At 53.7% G+C, this 19,286-nt stretch overlaps 4 protein-coding genes across 4 annotated transcripts; 2 read left to right on the top strand and 2 right to left on the bottom strand.

The window, feature by feature from the left end:
• Positions 1-311: 311 nt before the first annotated feature.
• On the top strand, positions 312-3,083 carry HER10_EVM0001790 (DNA lyase). The gene is made up of 6 exons (XM_035471525.1): positions 312-608; positions 670-682; positions 735-780; positions 836-968; positions 1,022-2,683; positions 2,838-3,083. Exons 1-6 carry the CDS (start codon positions 581-583, stop codon positions 2,954-2,956), a joined length of 2,001 nt encoding a protein of 666 aa, XP_035326562.1. The 5' UTR covers positions 312-580; the 3' UTR covers positions 2,957-3,083.
• Positions 3,084-3,103: 20 nt separating this feature from the next.
• On the bottom strand, positions 3,104-4,848 carry HER10_EVM0000959 (mating type protein mat1-2-1). The gene is made up of 3 exons (XM_035470723.1): positions 4,368-4,848; positions 3,984-4,297; positions 3,104-3,931 (listed from the first exon to the last, which is right to left on the bottom strand). The coding sequence occupies exons 1-3, from the start codon at positions 4,562-4,564 to the stop codon at positions 3,759-3,761; spliced, it is 684 nt and encodes a 227-aa protein (XP_035326509.1). The 5' UTR covers positions 4,565-4,848; the 3' UTR covers positions 3,104-3,758.
• A 429-nt stretch (positions 4,849-5,277) lies between these two features.
• On the top strand, positions 5,278-8,098 carry HER10_EVM0009595 (uncharacterized protein). Its single transcript, XM_035479080.1, has 2 exons — positions 5,278-7,199; positions 7,250-8,098. The coding sequence occupies exons 1-2, from the start codon at positions 6,812-6,814 to the stop codon at positions 7,918-7,920; spliced, it is 1,059 nt and encodes a 352-aa protein (XP_035327171.1). The 5' UTR covers positions 5,278-6,811; the 3' UTR covers positions 7,921-8,098.
• Positions 8,099-14,432: 6,334 nt separating this feature from the next.
• Positions 14,433-18,604, bottom strand: HER10_EVM0003420 (SLA2). The gene is made up of 5 exons (XM_035473095.1): positions 18,248-18,604; positions 18,019-18,159; positions 17,475-17,956; positions 15,002-17,412; positions 14,433-14,835 (listed from the first exon to the last, which is right to left on the bottom strand). Exons 1-5 carry the CDS (start codon positions 18,277-18,279, stop codon positions 14,749-14,751), a joined length of 3,153 nt encoding a protein of 1,050 aa, XP_035326698.1. The 5' UTR covers positions 18,280-18,604; the 3' UTR covers positions 14,433-14,748.
• Between the last annotated feature and the right edge of the window lie 682 nt (positions 18,605-19,286).

Raw genomic sequence — 19,286 nt, forward strand, 5'->3', positions numbered from 1 at the left:
TAAATGATGTCAGGTCATTTGCGGAGAAAGCAGGAAGGGAGGGCCCGGGTTCGGTACGTACCTCAACCAACACCAGATGCTCGTCTCGGCTTACCTTCCTGACTTCTTCATGTTGATTGATCGAACAAAATTGGTGCAATAATTCTGGGAAATTCATTTGCACTGAAAGATACGTGATTAAGATAGAAGAATATGTTGCGTCCATGTGTTGCAGCGACTTGCAGTATGTCGCATTCGGTCACGTGCGTAGACAATCACGGGACACCGCGCAGACCGTCGCGTTCACCACTTCAATGACGGCAGCTACGTCGCGTTGACCAGGGCTTGACAGTTTAAATGAGGCGTCCCAGTGTCGGTCCTCAAGCAACTTGATTCTTTTGAAATTCCACTCGCAACCTTGATACCCTAGTCATTCATTCCCACAATTGGAGGCGAATATAGCAGTTGAACCTCTGGGCTTGATGCAGCAACCCACCCTTTGACATCTCGGGCATGGGCATGAAAACGACGTGATCTCGGCGTTTGTGAATTCGAATCTTTTCCAATCGTGATACCACCAGCAAGCGAATCACCGGCCAGGATGGGGTTGCGTATTGTGACATGGAATGGTGAGTTGGGTCCCTAGCATTTGACAGACGTTCCCGCTCACTCACGATCCTTGTATCACAGTCAATGGCATCAGGTATGTCATCTTCAAATGAGGATATCCATGTACTTCAATTGACACTACCAAGAAATCCGTTTGGGTACCAGCCATGGAGCACACAACGAACATTTCAGGTCCGTCATCCTCTTTCCTCGTGTGTTCCCACTTGTTACTGACAAAAGCTTATAGGCGATGTTCGAAACCCTCGAGGCGGACATCGTAGTCATGCAGGAGACGAAAATTCAGCGCAAAGACCTCAAAGATGACATGGTACTAGTACCTGGTTGGGATGTATTCTTCAGCCTACCGAAATACAAGAAGGGTGAGCTCACAACGGTCATCGTCCCTCAGTATGTTTCTCACCTCTCGCCTTAGGATATTCCGGTGTCGCGATATATACTCGGAACGCAACATGCTGCCCCATCCGCGCCGAAGAAGGCATCACAGGCGTCCTCCCAGTCCCAAACTCAACTACCAGCTTCCGCGAGCTGCCTGAAGACCAGCGGATCGGCGGCTACCCGCGCGCGAGCCAGCTCTCCAGCGAAGTAGACGAGGCGACGCTCGACTCGGAAGGCCGGTGCGTCATCCTCGAGTTCCCGGCCTTTGTGCTCATCGGCACCTACAGCCCCGCGACCCGCGACTCGTCTCGCGACGACTTCCGGCTGGGTTACCTCGGCGCCCTCGACGCACGCGTGAGGAATCTCGTCGCGGCCGGGAAGCAGGTCATTTTGACGGGTGACCTCAACGTCATTCGCGAGGAGATGGACACCTGCAACCTCAGGGAGACGCTCCGCAAGGAGGGCATGACTGTGGAAGAGTGGATGCAGGGGCCAAGCCGTCGGTTCATCAACCAGCTCGTCGTCGGTGGCCAGGTCGTCGGTGAACGCGATGAAGGAAAGGAGGCGCCCGTCCTACATGACTTGACGCGCATCTTCCACTCCACCAGGCAGAGCATGTTCACTTGCTGGGACACAAAGAGGAATACTCGACCAGCGAACAACGGCAGCCGGATAGACTATATCCTATGTTCATCGGGCATCAAGGACTGGTTCACGGACTCAAATATTCAGGAGGGGCTGATGGGATCGGACCACTGCCCCGTGTTCGCAGTCATGAATGACGTCGTCACAACGGATGGGAAGGAGTCACCGGTACTCGACGTGATGAACCCCAGTGGTATGTTCCACGACGGTAAACGGCTGAGGGAATGGTCACAAAAGGACCTTCTTCCCCTATCCGCGAAACTCATCCCCGAGTTCGACCGAAGACGCAACATCCGCGACATGTTCATGAAGAAGCCCACCCCAAAGCCAGCACCAAGCCCCGTATCGACTCCCCTCGAGTTACACAATCTTCCAACCGAAGATGATGGCGACTACCCTGTGACGACTCAAGAGACGCAAGACCCGGAAGCCTCGCAGGAAACCACGACGACCGAAGGCGTGCCCGCCGCCTCACAGGCATCCATGCAGTCCAACACGGCAAGGTTGCCACCCCCCAAGTCGACACCCTCCTCGTCACAGAGCACCAACCCGCTCGTAAAGCGACCAGCCGAATCAGCAGCATCTGCTAAACGAGCCCCCAAGAAGTCGAAAACCAACGAATCCGACGGCAAAGCCCAGAGCACCCTCATGGGCTTCTTCAAGCCAAAGAACCCGCCACATCAACCACCAACCCAGTCTTCACCCACTCAAGCAGACGCGGCAAAGACCAATCATCCACCATCACCCTTCACCAAGAACAAAGCCGCAAGTGGCGCTGCTGCTGCTGCTGGCCCAATCCGTTCCCTCTCGGGACTATCAGAAGCGGCGGGCACGGCAGAACAACCCGGCAGCAACGGCGGCGGCAAAGACCATACGCCTCCCTCATCCTCCTCCGCGAAGCCATTCGAGACGACGACCTCGGAAAAGGTCTTTGACCCCATCGAGGTCAAGGAGTCTTGGTCAAAGTTCAACCTGGGGAAGAGGGTCGTGCCAAAGTGCGAGCACGGGGAGCCCTGCATCAGCTTCCAGACCAAGAAGCCGGGCGTCAACTGCGGTAAGTCTAAACCCAACCACACCACACACGCCTTTACCCCCTTCTTACTCGTTTATGCGTCCACCGAGGCCTCTGTCCTACCCTCCTCTCCCTCATCCCCCGACATATCCCGACCTTTCTCCCGATCCCCATCCATAGCTGATGATCCACGTAGGCAGGTCGTTTTTCATCTGCGCCCGTCCTCTGGGGAAATCCGGAGAAAAGGAAAAGGGGACGGAGTGGAGGTGCGGTACTTTTATATGGAGCAGTGATTGGAAAAAGAGCCAGTCTTAGGCGTCGTAGTCTATACATTTCTAAAGGGGTGATATGGAGTCACGCGAGATTCGATGAACAGCATGTGACGAGTTGTAAACGTTACTATCGAAAAGAGACAGCTAGGTACTTTAGTCGTGCAGAAGGAGAGATTAAGGCAATGAGACATGAACATTATGATTTCATTATCGTTTTAGTAAATCTATCAAACAATCTATATCGCTATTGTGGTGGCTCATCTTCGTATCATGGCAGAAATAGACATCCGATTCTTCGGCAGCGACGACGCGAATTGCTCTATCCTTTCGAGTCTTGCTCTGCTTGAAGTAGCTCACTCTTTGCTTGAACCCCATCAAGAGCGCCGCCACCGTCTCCACCCGATGATGCGTCCAGAATCCGCCCATCTTGTGAGTAGAGTAGGTGAAACCGCACGAAGCGGCTCCGGAGCCTTACACGAAGTCCAGCCTATCCTGGGCTTCACAGGACCTTAAGGTCGCAGAAGAAGTCTCTTTGCTCCGGCTGACCATGATAAGGGCGAGGGCCGGGCACGGCATGTCTGCTTAGTTCTGGCCCGAACATCAAGTGTTGGTGTTATGTCGACTTTCTCGGCGCGAGCTGGAACACGGCTTTGAGGGAAGACGAGGCATACTCGGCCTAAGGCAGCAGACGAGGGTGCTCCTTCGCAGCAACTTGTAGTCGCGAAAATTCTTGCACAGTCATTGAGACCTAGCATGATAGGAACCTATGTAGCGACGTTGTGATGGATCGCTTCTTGCTCCTGTTATCCTTTGGCTCCATCTTTAGAACGAGGTGGCGAGGGCGATTAGGCTGAAGTGCTCCTCCGGTTGCGACGACGTTTCTCGGAAGGCTTGCGTGGCGTGTACCGATAATCAGGGTGCATCTTGTTGTGGCGCTCCTTGTAGGCTTTCGCGAGAGCCTTGTATCTTTCGCGGACTTCATGAGACTCGTTGTTCCAAGCTTTGCCTAGGATTCCGGCTATTCAAATGTTAGCGAGATGGTGTAGGGCTGTTGAACTTCAGCCACCTACATATATCATTGTTCTGAAGTTGAGGGTTCATCTGCTTGATTTGGGCTTGGTAGTCGCTGCGGTAGAGGATGAAGGCGTTGGGAGGTCGTGTGATCTTGACTCTTCGTTCAGGAGCGTTGACGAACTGGGTGGTTGCACCCGGTGCTTCCTCGAGGAGTTGTGGTGGTGGTCGAGGAACGACGACAGCGATACCGTTGACGGAGACAATCATGTGTGGACCGGCGATGAACCTCTCACAAGGCCCAAGAACCCATCTATCGACGTTGGAATGCATTCCGTCCTTGACCCACATGACAGGTTGGCCCAACATGCGCCTGTGATGAAGGTTAGAGACGTTATGAAAGGGTGGTATTAGGCAGGCACAAAGTAGATATGGACGCGTACCCCATCTGCAATGCCATGAAGAGCCGGCCCTCCTCGCCAAAAGCAAAGTAATCTCTTGCAGAGACGGCTATGGTGGACTCGAATGTGTTGAGGCGGAGATCCAAGATCTCTGTCACAATCTTAAGGATCTCGGGGTGCACTTGGGTAGGATCAATGTCACGAGCAACGATGTTGCCAGGGTTGAAGGTCAACGCCATGATGAATGTAAATGGCGGTGTAAGGTAGAATGCCGTATCAATAGGTGGTTAGGGGGTGTTTTGCGTGCCTTGTGTCTCTTGGAGATATTGAGTAACAAATCAAATAAGGTCCTGATGAAGTGGTGACTTCTTTCTGGGCTGTGATGGAAGAATCTTGATTTAAAGCTGGCTGTGCCGATGGTCATAAATAAGAGATCAGATCAAGCGGGACCCCATGTGGATGCGGATGGCAACGGAGGATATCCGGGACTTGTTGCGGGAGAGATTTGAGGGAGACAACATGGTCCGCACCAGGATGTTTCTGGAGTAGTCCATGGAGGTGGAAGGAAGTCCTAAATTGGGGAAGAAAGCGCCACCTTCCCCTCAGGAAGCGACGAAGTCACCTCATAGAATTGGCCGAGGACGGTTGGTTGTGGTGTGGAAGGCCTAGCATGTTTTTGTGGGACGATGTCTTGAGGAGGAGGAAGGAGGAGGTGGAAAGCTGCAGGGGGGGGGGGGGTGTACGTGTGTGTAGGTACGTGTGTGTGTGCGTGTGTGCGATGGTTGCTTCCCACTCCAGGCCTGGCCAGACACTACCTTAGACTTGCCGGGGTTGTCTTTCCTCTTCGGAGGGGGGTGGGTGAAAGCTCTGGGGGTGTGAGAATACCCAGGTACTTGTCATACCTTACCTCTCCTCACCTTACCTTACCTACTTTACTCACCTTCCTCACCAACGTGCCTGCCTTACCAAACCCATCTGTGCCAACCTCGAATTTGGAGATGGGGACCTCCACGATCGGACCCCTGTTTGGGACACGGTATCTCTCACACTGTACACACTTGTATCCTTCGAGGCGCCTGTCTCTCTTCAGTCGCCAAAGGTACCCAGGAAGCTCCCCTACCTTATGGTAAAATGGTACTTTGTCTGGATCACGGCCCGAAGATGCAGGTACCTCGACCTGGCTCAAGCAACAGAAGCCAGGCTTACCTTACCTCACCGCGAACCCGCGAAGCAAGCCTCCGGCTGTCATCTACCTTGCCTTGTCAACGGCCGCCGACGGTCCCTTGGCGAATCTTTGTGCTCCTCCGTCCTCGACACTGCCAGCTGCAGCCTCCCTTCGCTACCACTACCTTGGCTTACTTCACGGATACCTGCGGCAGTCTCTATTCAAGGATAACCCCTCTTCCCACATATGCTTGACCTGCTGCTGACTTACACTAGAAGTCAAGAACCACTGTTTTGTGTCCTCTCCGTGCTGGCGATCTTCCAGCCGTGCGCGAGTACTATGATGCTGAAGCCGTCCCGAAACCGCATTCTAAAGGGCCCAAAAAGTAAAGTCTGGGGATCGTATCGGTCGTATCAACGCTGGGGGCACGAGGGGATGTAGCGAGCAAGCCAAAGCCTTCTATCACACGTTACTTGAGCGTATGTGTTTGTACAATTCAGATCGCCGACTCGGTGATCATTCTCTCAGCATCACATCTACGGCTCAACTCGATCACTCGCTATCGCACTGATGACTGCCTTGTGTCCCTGTCGCCTGCGCGCTTAGCGGGCTGTGCATACGAGTTGAAAGAAACCAACGACGCACACAACGTTTTCTCTCGCGTATAATTCCCTTCGACGGCGGAAGCAACACCAACGGCCCGGTTGAGAATCAAGCAGAAAGCATATGTGCGGCGGTCAGTGCAAGGAACATGCCAGGCTGGCTTCGACACAAAACGGTTGCCCGCCAACTTGAGAATCCAGCATCCTGGATGAGAGTATGACATCGCCCGTGCTCGATGACATGTACCTGCATCTCAATCAAAGTCGTAAGCCAACGTATCACAGCCCCAGATTTGCACAAGCTGTCCAAACTGCGTTTACGAAGTTTTGACGACGAGATGGGACACTTGTCGGTGTCGAGGCAACAGTTGGCTTGTAGCCTCTTTTCGAGAGTTTTTCGCCGCACCACATTGTGCAAGTTCTGCTAGCTCAATAAGGCTTAGGCGAATAGGCGAGGTGAACTACCTTGGATTGGTGTGTTCCCGTCACGCTTGTCTCCTAGATACTCCAGTGTTTGGGCCAACCTTCCCCCTAAAATCTCCGTCAGATGTTATCGCGAGCGCTGCATTCGGTCAAGGGTAGTTTTTGGCTTATACAATTTGGTGTCGTCTCTTCTTTCTTCTCTCATCGCGCCCCCAAAAAGCTATTTTGATCTCATCTTCTTACTAGATCCCTATTATCGTTTCTCTTTTGTACTTTAGACTCCCCACCATCCTTACATGCACTTACACCTCACTTACCGCCACTGTTTACTCACCACACTTACCGCTTCGCCTTCGCCAACAATCTTGTGCCCGTTCTTTCAAGGCACAATGTCTCACAACGAAGAATCATCACCGACGGAATCCCGTGTTGTTTTGAGGACCCAGGGTATGAACGAAGTCTTACCGCGTCATGATCTCGACATGTTCACGTCTGCCGGAACGTACCCGCACGGGAGTTGGGAGCTCTCTGAGGTCGGTCAGCCTCACCAATTCCAGGCCGCTTACTGCGTGCGAGATGCTCAGGGGCAAAAAGTACGCGCGCCAATGCCGCTGGTCAGCCTCTCTGCAGTTACAAATCAGGAAGAAATCTATCAGCACTGCACAGTCTATCACTATGATCCGAGTGAGTCGCGCGATTGGCAAAATGACTTTTCAAAAGCTGATCTTGAACAGCATGCCAGAGCCGACGTAGCACAGATCACCACCAGACAGCTTCCGCCATTGGCCAGCACCAACACCATCTCAATAATGCTCTGCTACAGGAGCAAAGCAGTTACCAACCGACAGCATTGGACGTCCAGGTGATGGATCAACAGCACATCCCTTTCGACGTCCAGGCCGATGACTTTTCTCGGGGTAGTGCTGCCCTCCTTTCTAGTCCGCCAGCATATTCATCAATAGCGGCACAGCGCGCGAGTCCCGTGGAAAAAGACGGGGAAATGACGCGAATATCGACACATGGCTCAAACATTATCTGCTTTCCATCGGATAACGCCACTAGTGAATTTTCACGTCGAGAGGATTCGCTGGTTGTCAACGGGTCTTTCCACAGTAACTCATACCATGAGGCGCTTCAGCATTCCGCGGCAGACAATCTCAGTGGGCTTGGGCTGTTCACTCCTCAAGAATCACTCGACACGGGCGCACACGGAGAAAATTTCACGATGAATGACTCTTTCACAACTATGGCGCTTTCGCCCCATACATTGTCACTCGATGAACAGGCATTCGACGAGCTTTTCCGCCAGAGGCACGATGCCAGCTATGACTTTGACGAAACCAATGTGAGAGGCAATCCAAACGAGGTGGGAGATGGCTCAGCCACGGTCAAGAAGGAACGATGAAACTTTGCCTTGCTTGTTTTTTGAAATCTCTATTTGTTCGGGTTTAGGCATGGGAGGCAAATTGAGGACAGCAAAGGAGGAAAGTTGGGGGCCATTTTCTGCAATGGGGCTACTATGACGGAGTTCAGGGTAAGTGGAAAGGGCAAACGACCAATTCTTCATTCTTCTGAAACATTAGAGGCCGACTCAAAGGAGCTAGCTGCTGGTCTTCAGCAATGAGTTGACCGCCTCTCCAGGCGCAGAGTACTACAGCCTGGCTATGGAAAGGCGGTGGGGAGCAAAGGCAGGGACTAGGATTTGGTGATGGCCATACCCTTTCTTGCGCCATTTGCCATTATTTCACGTGGCTGGATCATTTTAGGATAGGCGTGTTGATCAAGAATCATGAAAGAAGCAATTTGGGCGAAAGAATTCAGACAGAGTACTTGCATACTTACCCTTCACGCGTCTGCCCCTGTCAGATTATGCGGAGAGGTCGATGACCACGCACGCCAATGGAGACAGCCGGAGCAAACCAGAGCCATGTGATGCTGGAAGAGGCCTGGAAGAGGGCTGTAGGAAGGAGCAAACAACAAAGGAACCTCGATGTGCCAACGGTGGTTTTCGTGAAGGCCATTATGATTGGGTACCGAGAGATGCAAGAAGGAGCAAACGTTGGTAAGTTGGCTGCATGATTGGGGGGTTAGACGAGGGTCGTCGAGATTAGCAACCGGGCTAAACCCTATTGGTTCAGCCTCAGCCAGGCAGTGGACATGGGTACCTTGTCGCCCTTTCCTGCCCGCCCTGTGTGCCTGTGGGTACATGGCCAAGGCCGCACAGATCGTCCCATCTGGCACTCACCCACTCTGTCACCCACTACCTTAGGTAGGTGCTGCGTTCCACGGGCCCCATTTCTTTCCCCGAATCTCAATTTGCTGTCTCACCCTTCAAATATGCGGGAGAACTATCGCAAGACATCACCACATCATCACGGAACAAGGGGAAAAGAAGCAGAAGCAGAAAAGGTTCCAAGTACGCTAGGAGAATTACCACCCACGCCTGCCGCGCCTCACTCGTATTGCAACTCATATCGAGCCTGATGTGGTGGGCACATCCCTCCCACTTTCAATGCAGGACAACCTGACCGCAAGAACAAAGCCACCAATGCCATACTCCATAGCTGCGCCAGCAAACATCTCCCCGCATTGGTCGAGATCGACGCCTGGATCTAGCACTTTCATGGAACCGAGTTCCCTGCAACGCCAATGATGTTGAGACAGGGAGAAGGCTGCGCTGCGCTTCAAGTGAGAGCGCGCGAGACAGAGAGAGAGTGAGCGTTGGTTGACTGGGGGGCGCCTTTTGGTTAAGCCACCACCTCGGACTCAAGATGTGCGGGCGGTCCGCTCAGTCGCATCAACGCAGTGCTGTAGTTCATCCCTGCCTTCGCTTCATGCAACGCGTGCTGGCTCAAGAAGGTAAAGTTGGTTGCGGCCTTACTAGCCTCTTCCCTGCTCCCCCTTCTTTCTCTCTCTTCTCTTCCAAGCTTTGTCTTCATCGGCGAGAGCAAAGAAATGGAAAGAGACATCGTCACTAGTCCAGCCTTCTCCATCGGCATCCAGACACTCTGTGGCATCTGTACGCATCCCCCACCTGCCCTGACTTGCGACATCCCGCAGTCTGCAGCCACAGCCCCGGCAACGGGGGGCAGTCGGAGTCATTCACGGGTTTACCCTCCTTCAATTAATCGAAGTGTATGCTGTTTATTTTTAATTCTATCGCGGCAGGGCAGCCCACCTCACTCACCGACATCATCTGACGAGTAAAACGAAGGCTTAGACCGCAACTGTCGACTGATACTTCCAAGACATGCACACGGCTCATTCCGGTTCCTCCAACCCGCCTATGCGTCCGATTTCGACACAGTGATTAGCGAACTGTACCTCTTGAGGGCAAGAAACCGTCACCGCCTCGAACAGACATGAAGACCCCAGGATCTGCGAGAATTGTCCGTCCTGGCCGCCGCCATGACGACCACTGACACCATACGCGAGAGAAACGCCTGGGAAATACCCGCAGATAGGCAGGGAGGAAACAAGAAAGATTCGCCTGGACCCCACCAGACAACATCCGACGGATCCCGCAAGACGTTTATGACCAACTAGCGGTACCTGGTTTCCGTCCGACGGATCATCCTCAGGGTCAGCGTTGACATTCCTACCGAAAGCCACATCGACGGCCCCCAACTTTCATGAACCCGGCACTTGACCCTATACTACTATTCCTCGCCAAGATAGGCGGCCGCCCCGGGGCTGTGACAGTCATGCGCTGCGTGACTGGAGCGCCCTCGGATCCCACTACCAGACTAGGATCCCGCCGTGGCTATGGTCCGATGTCCTCTGTACTTCCCTGCCCTAGTGGAATTTCAACTTCACAGGTCGAATCGAAGTTTTGAGTGCCTTCAGCTGTTTCCTACTACCTGGTTCACGTCTTGGCTCGCAAGGGTTGCCGATACGAACGCAGCCGATAGTAGTGGTCCTTGGCTGTTTATCATCAACCACTAGGAAGAAGGAAGTAAAGGCCAGAGGAGCAGATCTGAAGCGTAAGTCTTGTTTGTTGCGGGAAGGAATCGACAAGATTACTCGCTGCACCGATTCTAACACTAAAGCAAGATGCTTGTCATAGAGCAACGGTCGAGACAGGGAATATTTGAAATTCAAGTCTGCTTTAGCCTGTTAGAGAAGACAAAACGGGGGCAGAGTCGCCGATCACTTTACTTCAGGGCAGCAGTCAGGATCCCATGAGGAAGCGCAAAGAGTTGACAGTCACAGGCAAGAGATTGGCGCTAGGCGCGCGTTCGACGATGTGACTGTACACAAGCTGGCTACTCTCAGCCGACATGGCGTACTGTGCCGCCCTCAGGATACGAACGGAGACTACGTTACGTGGGAAACTTATCGCGCGAAGATGCTGCCATACGTGCTGTACAGGCGCCTTCTGTGAGACAGGACCATTGGCGACTTATACGGCCGCGCTTCGGTGGCTCTTGGTCGAAGAATGGATCATTTACGTGTGGTCGCACAATTCTTTTGTCACAAAGATCGTGAATCCGTGACAGGCTGCGATCCGAGCCTTCCAGCAGCCATTTTCGACGTGGCTGCGAGCAACTCTGGACTGCTCCGCCCCAAGTCTTTTGGTCGCCGTTCATAAACTCAAGGATGCGTCCTAATCGGATTGCTTGCAGGCTCACTTCATCACTTCCCCCTTAGCCCTCTCCATCGCCTGTACTTCCTTGTTTGTGTGGATACCTCTCGCCCGGTTCGACTTCGGGACCGAACCTTCATCTCGTGGCCCCCGAGCAGGGCTAAGCGACTGGGATCAAAGGGAGCAAGGCAAGACGTCTCGGCCAGGGAGTAAACGACTCGACTTTTATCAAACCGTGCCAATAACGTAAAGCAAACGGTTTCTTTGGGACTAACATGGCGTCTCATTCAACCTTGGCGTCTCGGCAACATGGCACAATCTTGAGTAGGATGAAGGCGCCAAAGCTTGCGCTAACTCAACAAAAGAAGGCATTCTTCACCAGGAACCCGGTAGCCATCTCCTCCTAGGCGCTTTCAGCGGGTTTCCGCCAATGTGAAGGCTCTTTTACCGAGTCTGCTTCCCTGGCGACGAAGGGCAACTGATTTTGAACCGGGCGAGAGCACGTACCGCCATCAATCAAAAAAGCCTTATCGGCCCTCAAGAGGCCTCAGTAGGGATGATGCCCGCCTTGCAGTCGCTCCTTTTACGGAGAATTGATATTGATGATAAACACAGAGTCTTCTTGCAGGCAAAATAAACGAGCCAGAATACTCGAAATTCGCTGGCTGGGCGAGCTTTCGACGCTCAAACCTCTTTTGCTGACTACCAAACTAGGTTATCCTAGGTTGCCCTATGTTTTCAGACTCTGGGGTAACCTGACGGACCAAGTCTAGGTGAACGTTTGATGAACGGAATAGGAAAATGCTTTGGTTCTCGATCATTCTCATAGCGTCAGTGCGGTCGACCTGGAATCAGTCTCTTCTCCGCCTGGATCATCCACGGAGATACGTTGTAGAGGGGTCGAGAACAAGCGCATTGCTGCTTCACGACTAGCGTCCGATGAGAATATAGTTACATGCTATCTTTCATCTTCTGGAAGACACCACAAGAAGACAGCAACGAGGGAAACCGATGTGTGGTTAGGTTGTGATTAGGTGGGCATCTCCCGGCGAAGGGGGGTGCGCGTCCCTCTCAAGCCATCGGAAGCCATGGGCCCCGCTGATGAAGTTGGAAGCCTCGACTTCGGACGGACAGCGGAGACCCCGGGAACCTTCGGGAGGTGGACTCGCACTTGAAGCCTGAAGAGGGCCCGCGCCAGATCTCGGGGAGCCGGGCCCCTCTCCGAAGCAGCGGGAGGCTTATTGCCGGCGCGGGAACTTTAGTGTCTGAGTCAACGCGGGATCTCGGACGGCTTAGACCTGAGTCAAGTGTCTGAGAGAGAGATTTGGGTCGAGCGTAGAGCCCAGCACTACCACTACTTTACTTCCCGTCGTTGGGCTGGCTGGATGGCTCGCTTACACGGCTTCGGTTGTGGAGAAATACCAAGGCCAAGCCGCGTGCCGCATCGACGCAAAACGTAAAGCTTGACCGCAGGAGACCAACTTGTTTCGTTGCGTGCCGTGGGGTTTTTCTTCTTCACTACTGAAGTTTTCAGACAGTGACAGCTGGAACGTTGGCGATTGGGCCGGGGAGGAATGATCTAGGGAGGGTGCTAGAGCTGCCCAGGCGGGTCGGACGGCTTTCACGGGACTGTTGGATAGAGTCTGTTGGATGTACGCCCTTTCTTGCGTAAAACATAGAACGAAGGGATGACACGCGTATCCGACTGTTGCGAAGTCTTTGCCGTGATGCTAATGAGGATCAATCATTTTGATACGGTCGCTTGGACGTCAATGTTTCGAAGAGCGTGAGGGCTTTAATGCTGTCTGACATGATTGCATTTCTAGAGGATCAAGAAGATAGAGAAATTGTAGCAGATTCCAATCAAGAAACCATGGGATTTTCCTGGATGGATAGAGCCTCAATCAACCAAATCTATTACAGGTTGAGATAACATGGAGAGAAATGTATCTATGTTCCCCGTCGTGGAGTAGCTTCTCCAACACCTCCAAGTACAACTAGTGAAACATATCTTTGCATTTCCCATGATGATATGAGAGGGAGACAACATGACATCGTCATACTTCACTCTCTCTCCCAAATTCTAACCGGATCGTCTGCCCGACAATTCCGCAAGACGCAGAGAAAATGATTCCAAAATTGCCACAGTGCTAACCGAGAATTCCAGGGACAGATTCACGAGTCTTGCTAGGCGTGCTAGCGAAGCTTGAGATCTTCATGAGGGGGAAAGGGGTACCTCAACCGTCGTCTCGAGATACTTGTTCGTATCTCACTCCTCACTCCCCTCTGATCTCCTCTGTGTTGCTTCTCACGGGTTGGGCCTCGGAGAGGGGCGGGTGGGCTTTGCAAACGCCACAGGTGTGACGATGATAAACGATGCCATTCACAGCCTAGCTTTGGCTTTCGTTTTCTCCTCACGTCTCCGAGAACCGGGTTGGCAGGCAGACCATCTTCTCACGGGCAGTGATGGCGTTCCTAGGGTAGGTAGGTAGTAGGTGGAGGATGGAGGGAATGGCTTCGAGCCACGCGCAAAACCCCCCCTCGGAATCAACCCGCTGGAAACTCCCAAGGTACCAGGTCTGTAAGGCAAGTCACGGTGGGAGGAAGTAGAATGCCACTCAATCGGACGTGTTCCCTCTACCGGAGTATCAAAAGGGGAGGGAGGGGTGGAAGCTTAGGGTGCGTGGAAAAAAAGAGGCGTCCCAAGATTACACATTTAGGCTTCTTCTTAGCCTTGGTAAAACTTCCAACGGAGGGGCTTGACAAGAGAAACATAAACGAAAGGGCTGGAGGGTGTTTTGTTGTCCCCCTTTTTCCCACCCCCTCACCCCTCCTTCGTCCGTTTTCAGCCTTGCCTTGCCATGCGTGGTCCGTTACTAGCGACAAACCGAACCCGCGCGCCGCCAATTCGTATGAACCAGCGCAGGATAGATGGTCCGGAGGATGAACCCTGAATCCGTCGCGGTTCCGGGTACGCCATCACGGGGTGTGTGAGAAGGAGAAATACCTGCGAGACTTGGGTGCAAGCCTCGCATAGCCATGTGAGGAAAGCCGAGGAAAAAGCCACGCTTGACTTACCACGCATCCTTTTGAACGGGAGACGAGATCTGGGAATAGACCCGGAGATAGATCCGGAGACCCGAAGACCGGGTCAAGGGTTAAGGGTTGAGGTAACGAGGCTTGAATGTACCGTAGAGTTTCCCTCAGAACATCATCACATCTGCTAGTCGCCCCGCCCTGGGTAAACGCTCAAGCAGATTCAACACAGATGGCACAAGAAAGGGAGGTTCAACAAAAAACTTGTATCAAATAGATGACCTATACTCCCATCACCTCACACGAGAAGAGATCTTCGCCCCACTCCGGACTTATCTACCAGGAATGGGGAAGATATGAATCCTCAATGAAGAAGCATGTTCAAATAATAAACAAACACCTCCCCTCCCGTCCTTTTGCGAAGAAGAAACGACCGAAGTACACCGAGGTATGATGATTCCAGATAGAACTTGCGAGAAAAGGTCGAACCCGCAGTCCACAAAAGATTCGCGCTCCTTCTCCCTCCCGTCGGAGTCCAACTCCGGGCCGTGGAATGTAAAAAACGACTGCTGCTACGGATACTGTGGCTCACGTTGTCGGCGTCGCAAGCCCCTAGTCCTCCTGGTAAGAGATCTTGCGCATCTCTCCTAGCCTGTGTCTTGCGGCCGAGAGGGAGTTCTCCAACTGCAGAATCTCGACCTAAAAGTGGTAGCGCCGCACGCGTCAGCATTTCTCTTTTCTCTCTTCGTCGCCAAGCAAGGCACTAGCCGCAAATGACGAGGATGGCTGCGACGGAGTTGTCTCCGGCCACCGCCATCACACGGCAGTTGGCATAGTTCACGATGCGCGAATCAATTAAACGTACCTGTTGCTCCATCTCCCGGACCTTGAACTCGTGGGCTCCGAGCTTGGAGTAGTCGACCGCCTCGTCCTCCGCGTTGCGGTCCTTGATCATGTTCTGCACCTGGCGCACGAGCGCCCTGCATGCAGCACCAACAGCCTTGCTGGCCTGCTCGAGGTTCTCTTGGCTCTTGGACATGAAGCCAGCCTTGACTCTGCTGGCGGCTACGAGCTGAGCCGTGGAGGCTGCCACGTCGTTGGATGCCACAATGAGCTGCTCGGGGCTGTTGCGGTTCGACAAGACGCCGTCTGCGGTCTCGATCAGGGTGTTGGTGGAAGACGCCACAGCCTTGGCGGCTGAAATAAGACCCTCGGTCCATCTGTTGTTCTTCTTGTAGAAGGCGGTTCTCGAGGACGAGCCTCGGCCTGCCTGGACAATCTCCTGCTGCGTCACCGTGGCGGCTTTGATCAGCTGCGCAATGGCGTTGGTGATGGCCATGGCGGCATCGAGAATGCCGTCGTGCACCTTGAGCTCGTAGGTAGAGTACCCTTCGCGAGGCTTGTTCTTCAGCTTGGCGAGGCGAGCAGCAGCGGCCGCAATGGCATCGGCCGCCTTGCTGAGTTCGGAATCGACAATGTCGCCCAAGTCGCCCTTGCCCGCGAGCTTGCCAGTGTTGGGCGCGAACGTCTCGACGAGCTTGTTCAGCTTCTGAAGGTTCATCTGCACCTCGTTGTTGCTGTTGATGACGACGTCCGTCTTCTGGATGGGGTCCATACCCTCCAGGCGGAAACTCTGAAGGCCGCGGAAGAACTTGACGGTAGAAGAAGCGGACTGCCGGGTGCCGTTCATCAGAGCATCGCTCTTCTTCTCGTCGGTTGCCAAACGGGTGATACCCTTGGCGTTGCTGCAGACGTCCGCAAGAGCGCCAGCAAAGACGTTGATGGCCTTGATGAGCTCGGCGTGAGTCGCGTTGGGGCCGTCGGCGATGAAGTTGTTGAATGCCGTAGCAAACTCCATGGCGCTGGACGAGGCCTTCTCAATCTGCGAGAGCACGTAGGATGGCGATGCGTTCTGGTTTCCGGCCTGCATCGTTGAATCCAACTCGTAAAGCGCATCATCTACTCTCTGCACACCGGATTGTAGCACAGAGTCGATGATGTCGTTGATCTTGTCCAGGTTGGCCATGATCAAGGCATCAATCTGCCCGTCAATAACGGTGTCAGTATCGCCCTGGTTCAACTTCAGCTCGTTGAGCTCGATAAGTGTCTGATCCATGCCGGCCTTGTAGACTTCCAGCTCCTCCTCCTTGTCGCGAAGAAGCTGCTCAAGGTCAGAGTCTCCATTCCTGATCTTGGCCTGGGCGTCGTCCAGAGCGCGAGACTTGAGTCGTAGGGCCTCCTCGAGATCGGCCATCTCACGGTTGTACTTAGACAACATTGTTGAGAGCTCGTTTCCTTTGCTTCTCTCGATGTTGTCGGCACGATCCAGGGCCATGCGGAGCTCTCGCTTGAGCTTTTCGAGCTCATCCTTGTTGGCACCCTGCAAGCGGTCCTTGTCATGGAGCGCGCGGTCCCTCTCTCTAATCATATCAGCGAGCTCGAGGTTCTTCGTCTTGATCTCGCGTTCAAGCTTCTCTCGCCGCTCAATGGCCTCCTGGGCTGAGGCAGCCTTGAGCTGCACAGACTTGAACTTTTGGAGCAGATCCAAGTGCTCGTGGCGAAGCTGGGAGTACAGCTTTGCGAGCGCTTCATACTTCGTCCGCCACGTGTTGACTTGCTCCTGTAGAGCTCTGATTTGCTCATCTTTGCTCGTGATTTGCTGGCCGTAATGTCCCTGGATCTGTGCAAGCTCATTCTCCAGACCCTTGACCCTCTGGTCGTATTGCTGAAGCATAAGCTGGTCACGCTCATACTGGGCTCTCGCATTGAAGTTCTCCTGTTCCAACTCTGCAAGCCGACCCTGGGTCTGATACTGCATTTGCTGCTGCATCAGGGCCTCCTGTTCCCTGCGCTGCTGCTCCGCCAACTGCCGCTGCTGCTCCTCAAAGTCTCGTTGTGCCTGCTGCTGCGCCTGTTGCTGCATCAACATCTGTTGACGCTGTTGTTCCTCGAGGACTCTCTGCTGCTCTTCGTACTCTCGGTTCTGGCGCTCCAGCTCGTTCTTCCAGAATTCGGAAATGTCATCTGGCTCCTGTGATTTCGGTTCAGGGGGTGGAGTGGGGCGTCTCTCAATTTCCTGCTTCGGGCGCGCCGGAAGTGCGGGTGCCTCGTCGTCTTCCGCCAACAGGTTGGGAGGGTCTTGCGGCAGCTTGGGGATCGTGATCAAGCTGGTCAGATAGCGCAGGTTCGAGCACTCGTAGTAGAACTTGACGAGGCGGTAATGTTGGGCATCGTATCGTTCTCGTAGGGGCGAAAGCGCCTCGACGTCGCCGGTGGCTGTAGCCGATTAGCGAAATCACCCTTGTCCGCCAAGGGGGAGGGGGTCCGATGCAACTTACTCGAGTGCATGGCGCGAAGCATGCTTGTGATAAACTTGTAAATACCGTAACTCTCCTGCACGAGGGGCACGAGAGAGGAAATTCGACACTCGTTGTTTCCAACGTGACGGAAGTGTGAGAAGATCAACTTCTGGAACTGCTCAATCTTATCTTGCAGTGTCATCAAGTCTGTGATTGTCTCGTACCCCTCGTTGGGGTCGTTGATGGCCTTCAAGCTGAGGTACTCCTCGTATTCGAAAGTGCCGTTAAACTCGGGATGCTGCTGGTGGAAAGAAAGCTTCGCCAAGAGGTAGTAAACGTATTCCCGGATCAAAGGGCTGTATCCGCGCACTCCCTCTCCGCCCATGCCGCGATTCAAGCTGTCGATCCAACCTCTCTGCGCCATGGCCTCCCTCAGCGTGTTCGGGTGTCCTTCTTGGAGGACTTTGTGGACCGTAATCAGGGCTTTGAAAGTCTGAACTTCGTCGGCAAGAATGGGTTGCCTACAACGCGGCGCCGCCTGTCAGCAATCGGCCCATCTCCCGACTTACAATAGTTCACTTACACCTTCATCCCGGCCCAGAAGGCCTGAGAAGACCGGTGGTCCCATGTGTACACAATGCAGCTGCGCACATGTTTCCGCTTCGGCGCCGTCTCGTCGGGGTTCGTGGCCTTCTTGATGTTGATCGCCAACTCCTGGTCGGTCCTTCACAGAGTGTCAGTGCACAGTCGCAAAGGCGGGGAGACAGCCACGATTGGGCCACGAAGTCTCAAGATGGTTGAGGATTACGGACTTAGTATGCCTGGTATCGGGCACGGCAGCCATGATGGGCGATTTTTCGTTCGCGGGGTCGTTAGTGGTGGTCGGGGGTGAAGGGCGCGTAATGGGGGTTTCGGATGGTTCGAGGAAATGACGTCTCCCGACGGTTTAAGGAGACAGCTCCACGTGCACGCAATGCTGCCCAAGAGTCGCAGTGAAGCCCAGTGAAAGATCTGGGGGAGAAAAATTCGCAGGAATTGGAGGGGAAGAAGATATCGTGAGCGACTTCCGTGCCAAGTGGGAGAGGCGGGAAGGAGTCGTCAGCGTTGACCAAGCTCCCAAGATGTCTAAAGCAGCTCGAGTGTGGCTGGGTTCTGCAACATGCGCAAGCTCCGGGGATTGCGCCAAGCCGTCGTCGTTGCGATCCTCCACTGGGTTAGGTTGGGCATGAAATCTGGAACAATGCTAATCCGGCGGACGCAGCGGTGTCAGTGTCACCCCTCCAGCGTCCCAGCGCAGGCAAAGCACCTGAAGCCACAGGCGAATGCCTGTCCGATCTAATCCCATGACGATAATGGTGGGGTTCATGCCACCGAAGTTGGTTTAAAAGGCCCCTGCGCTCACAGCAAACGGTCGTTGAATTCCAGAAAACCCCAACGACGGGATAACATGGCATGGCTCTAGTATCAGACAACTCGACGAGTTATCAGAAATCAAGCTTGGGGAAATCCAGCAATTGGTTGGTGCATAGCAACTGGTGTGCGTGAGTAAGGCCACTGGGATGGTTTTGCGTCTGGAATGTAGCCACAAAAGCGCATTTGCATGTATCAGGTCTGAACTAAGAAGCTCCTATCAGGGACTACCTAGGCAGGACTGAATCCGGAATTAAGAGCTTATGCTTTTGACAGCTCTGGATGATGAGGATAGTGCAAGAGCAGAGAGTATCGCTCAATTATACCACAGCTGCTTTTTAGTTAACCGATGTTGAGAGAGCCGCAGGTTGGCATCCCGCTGGCTAGCAGCTCATAGAGTAGTTGTAGCTCATACTCACTGAAGGAGCTGGCCGCGTACGA

Source organism: Colletotrichum scovillei (genome assembly GCF_011075155.1).
Source record: "Colletotrichum scovillei strain TJNH1 chromosome Unknown Contig00011, whole genome shotgun sequence".
In the NCBI taxonomy this organism is placed as follows: Eukaryota; Fungi; Ascomycota; class Sordariomycetes; order Glomerellales; family Glomerellaceae; genus Colletotrichum; species Colletotrichum scovillei.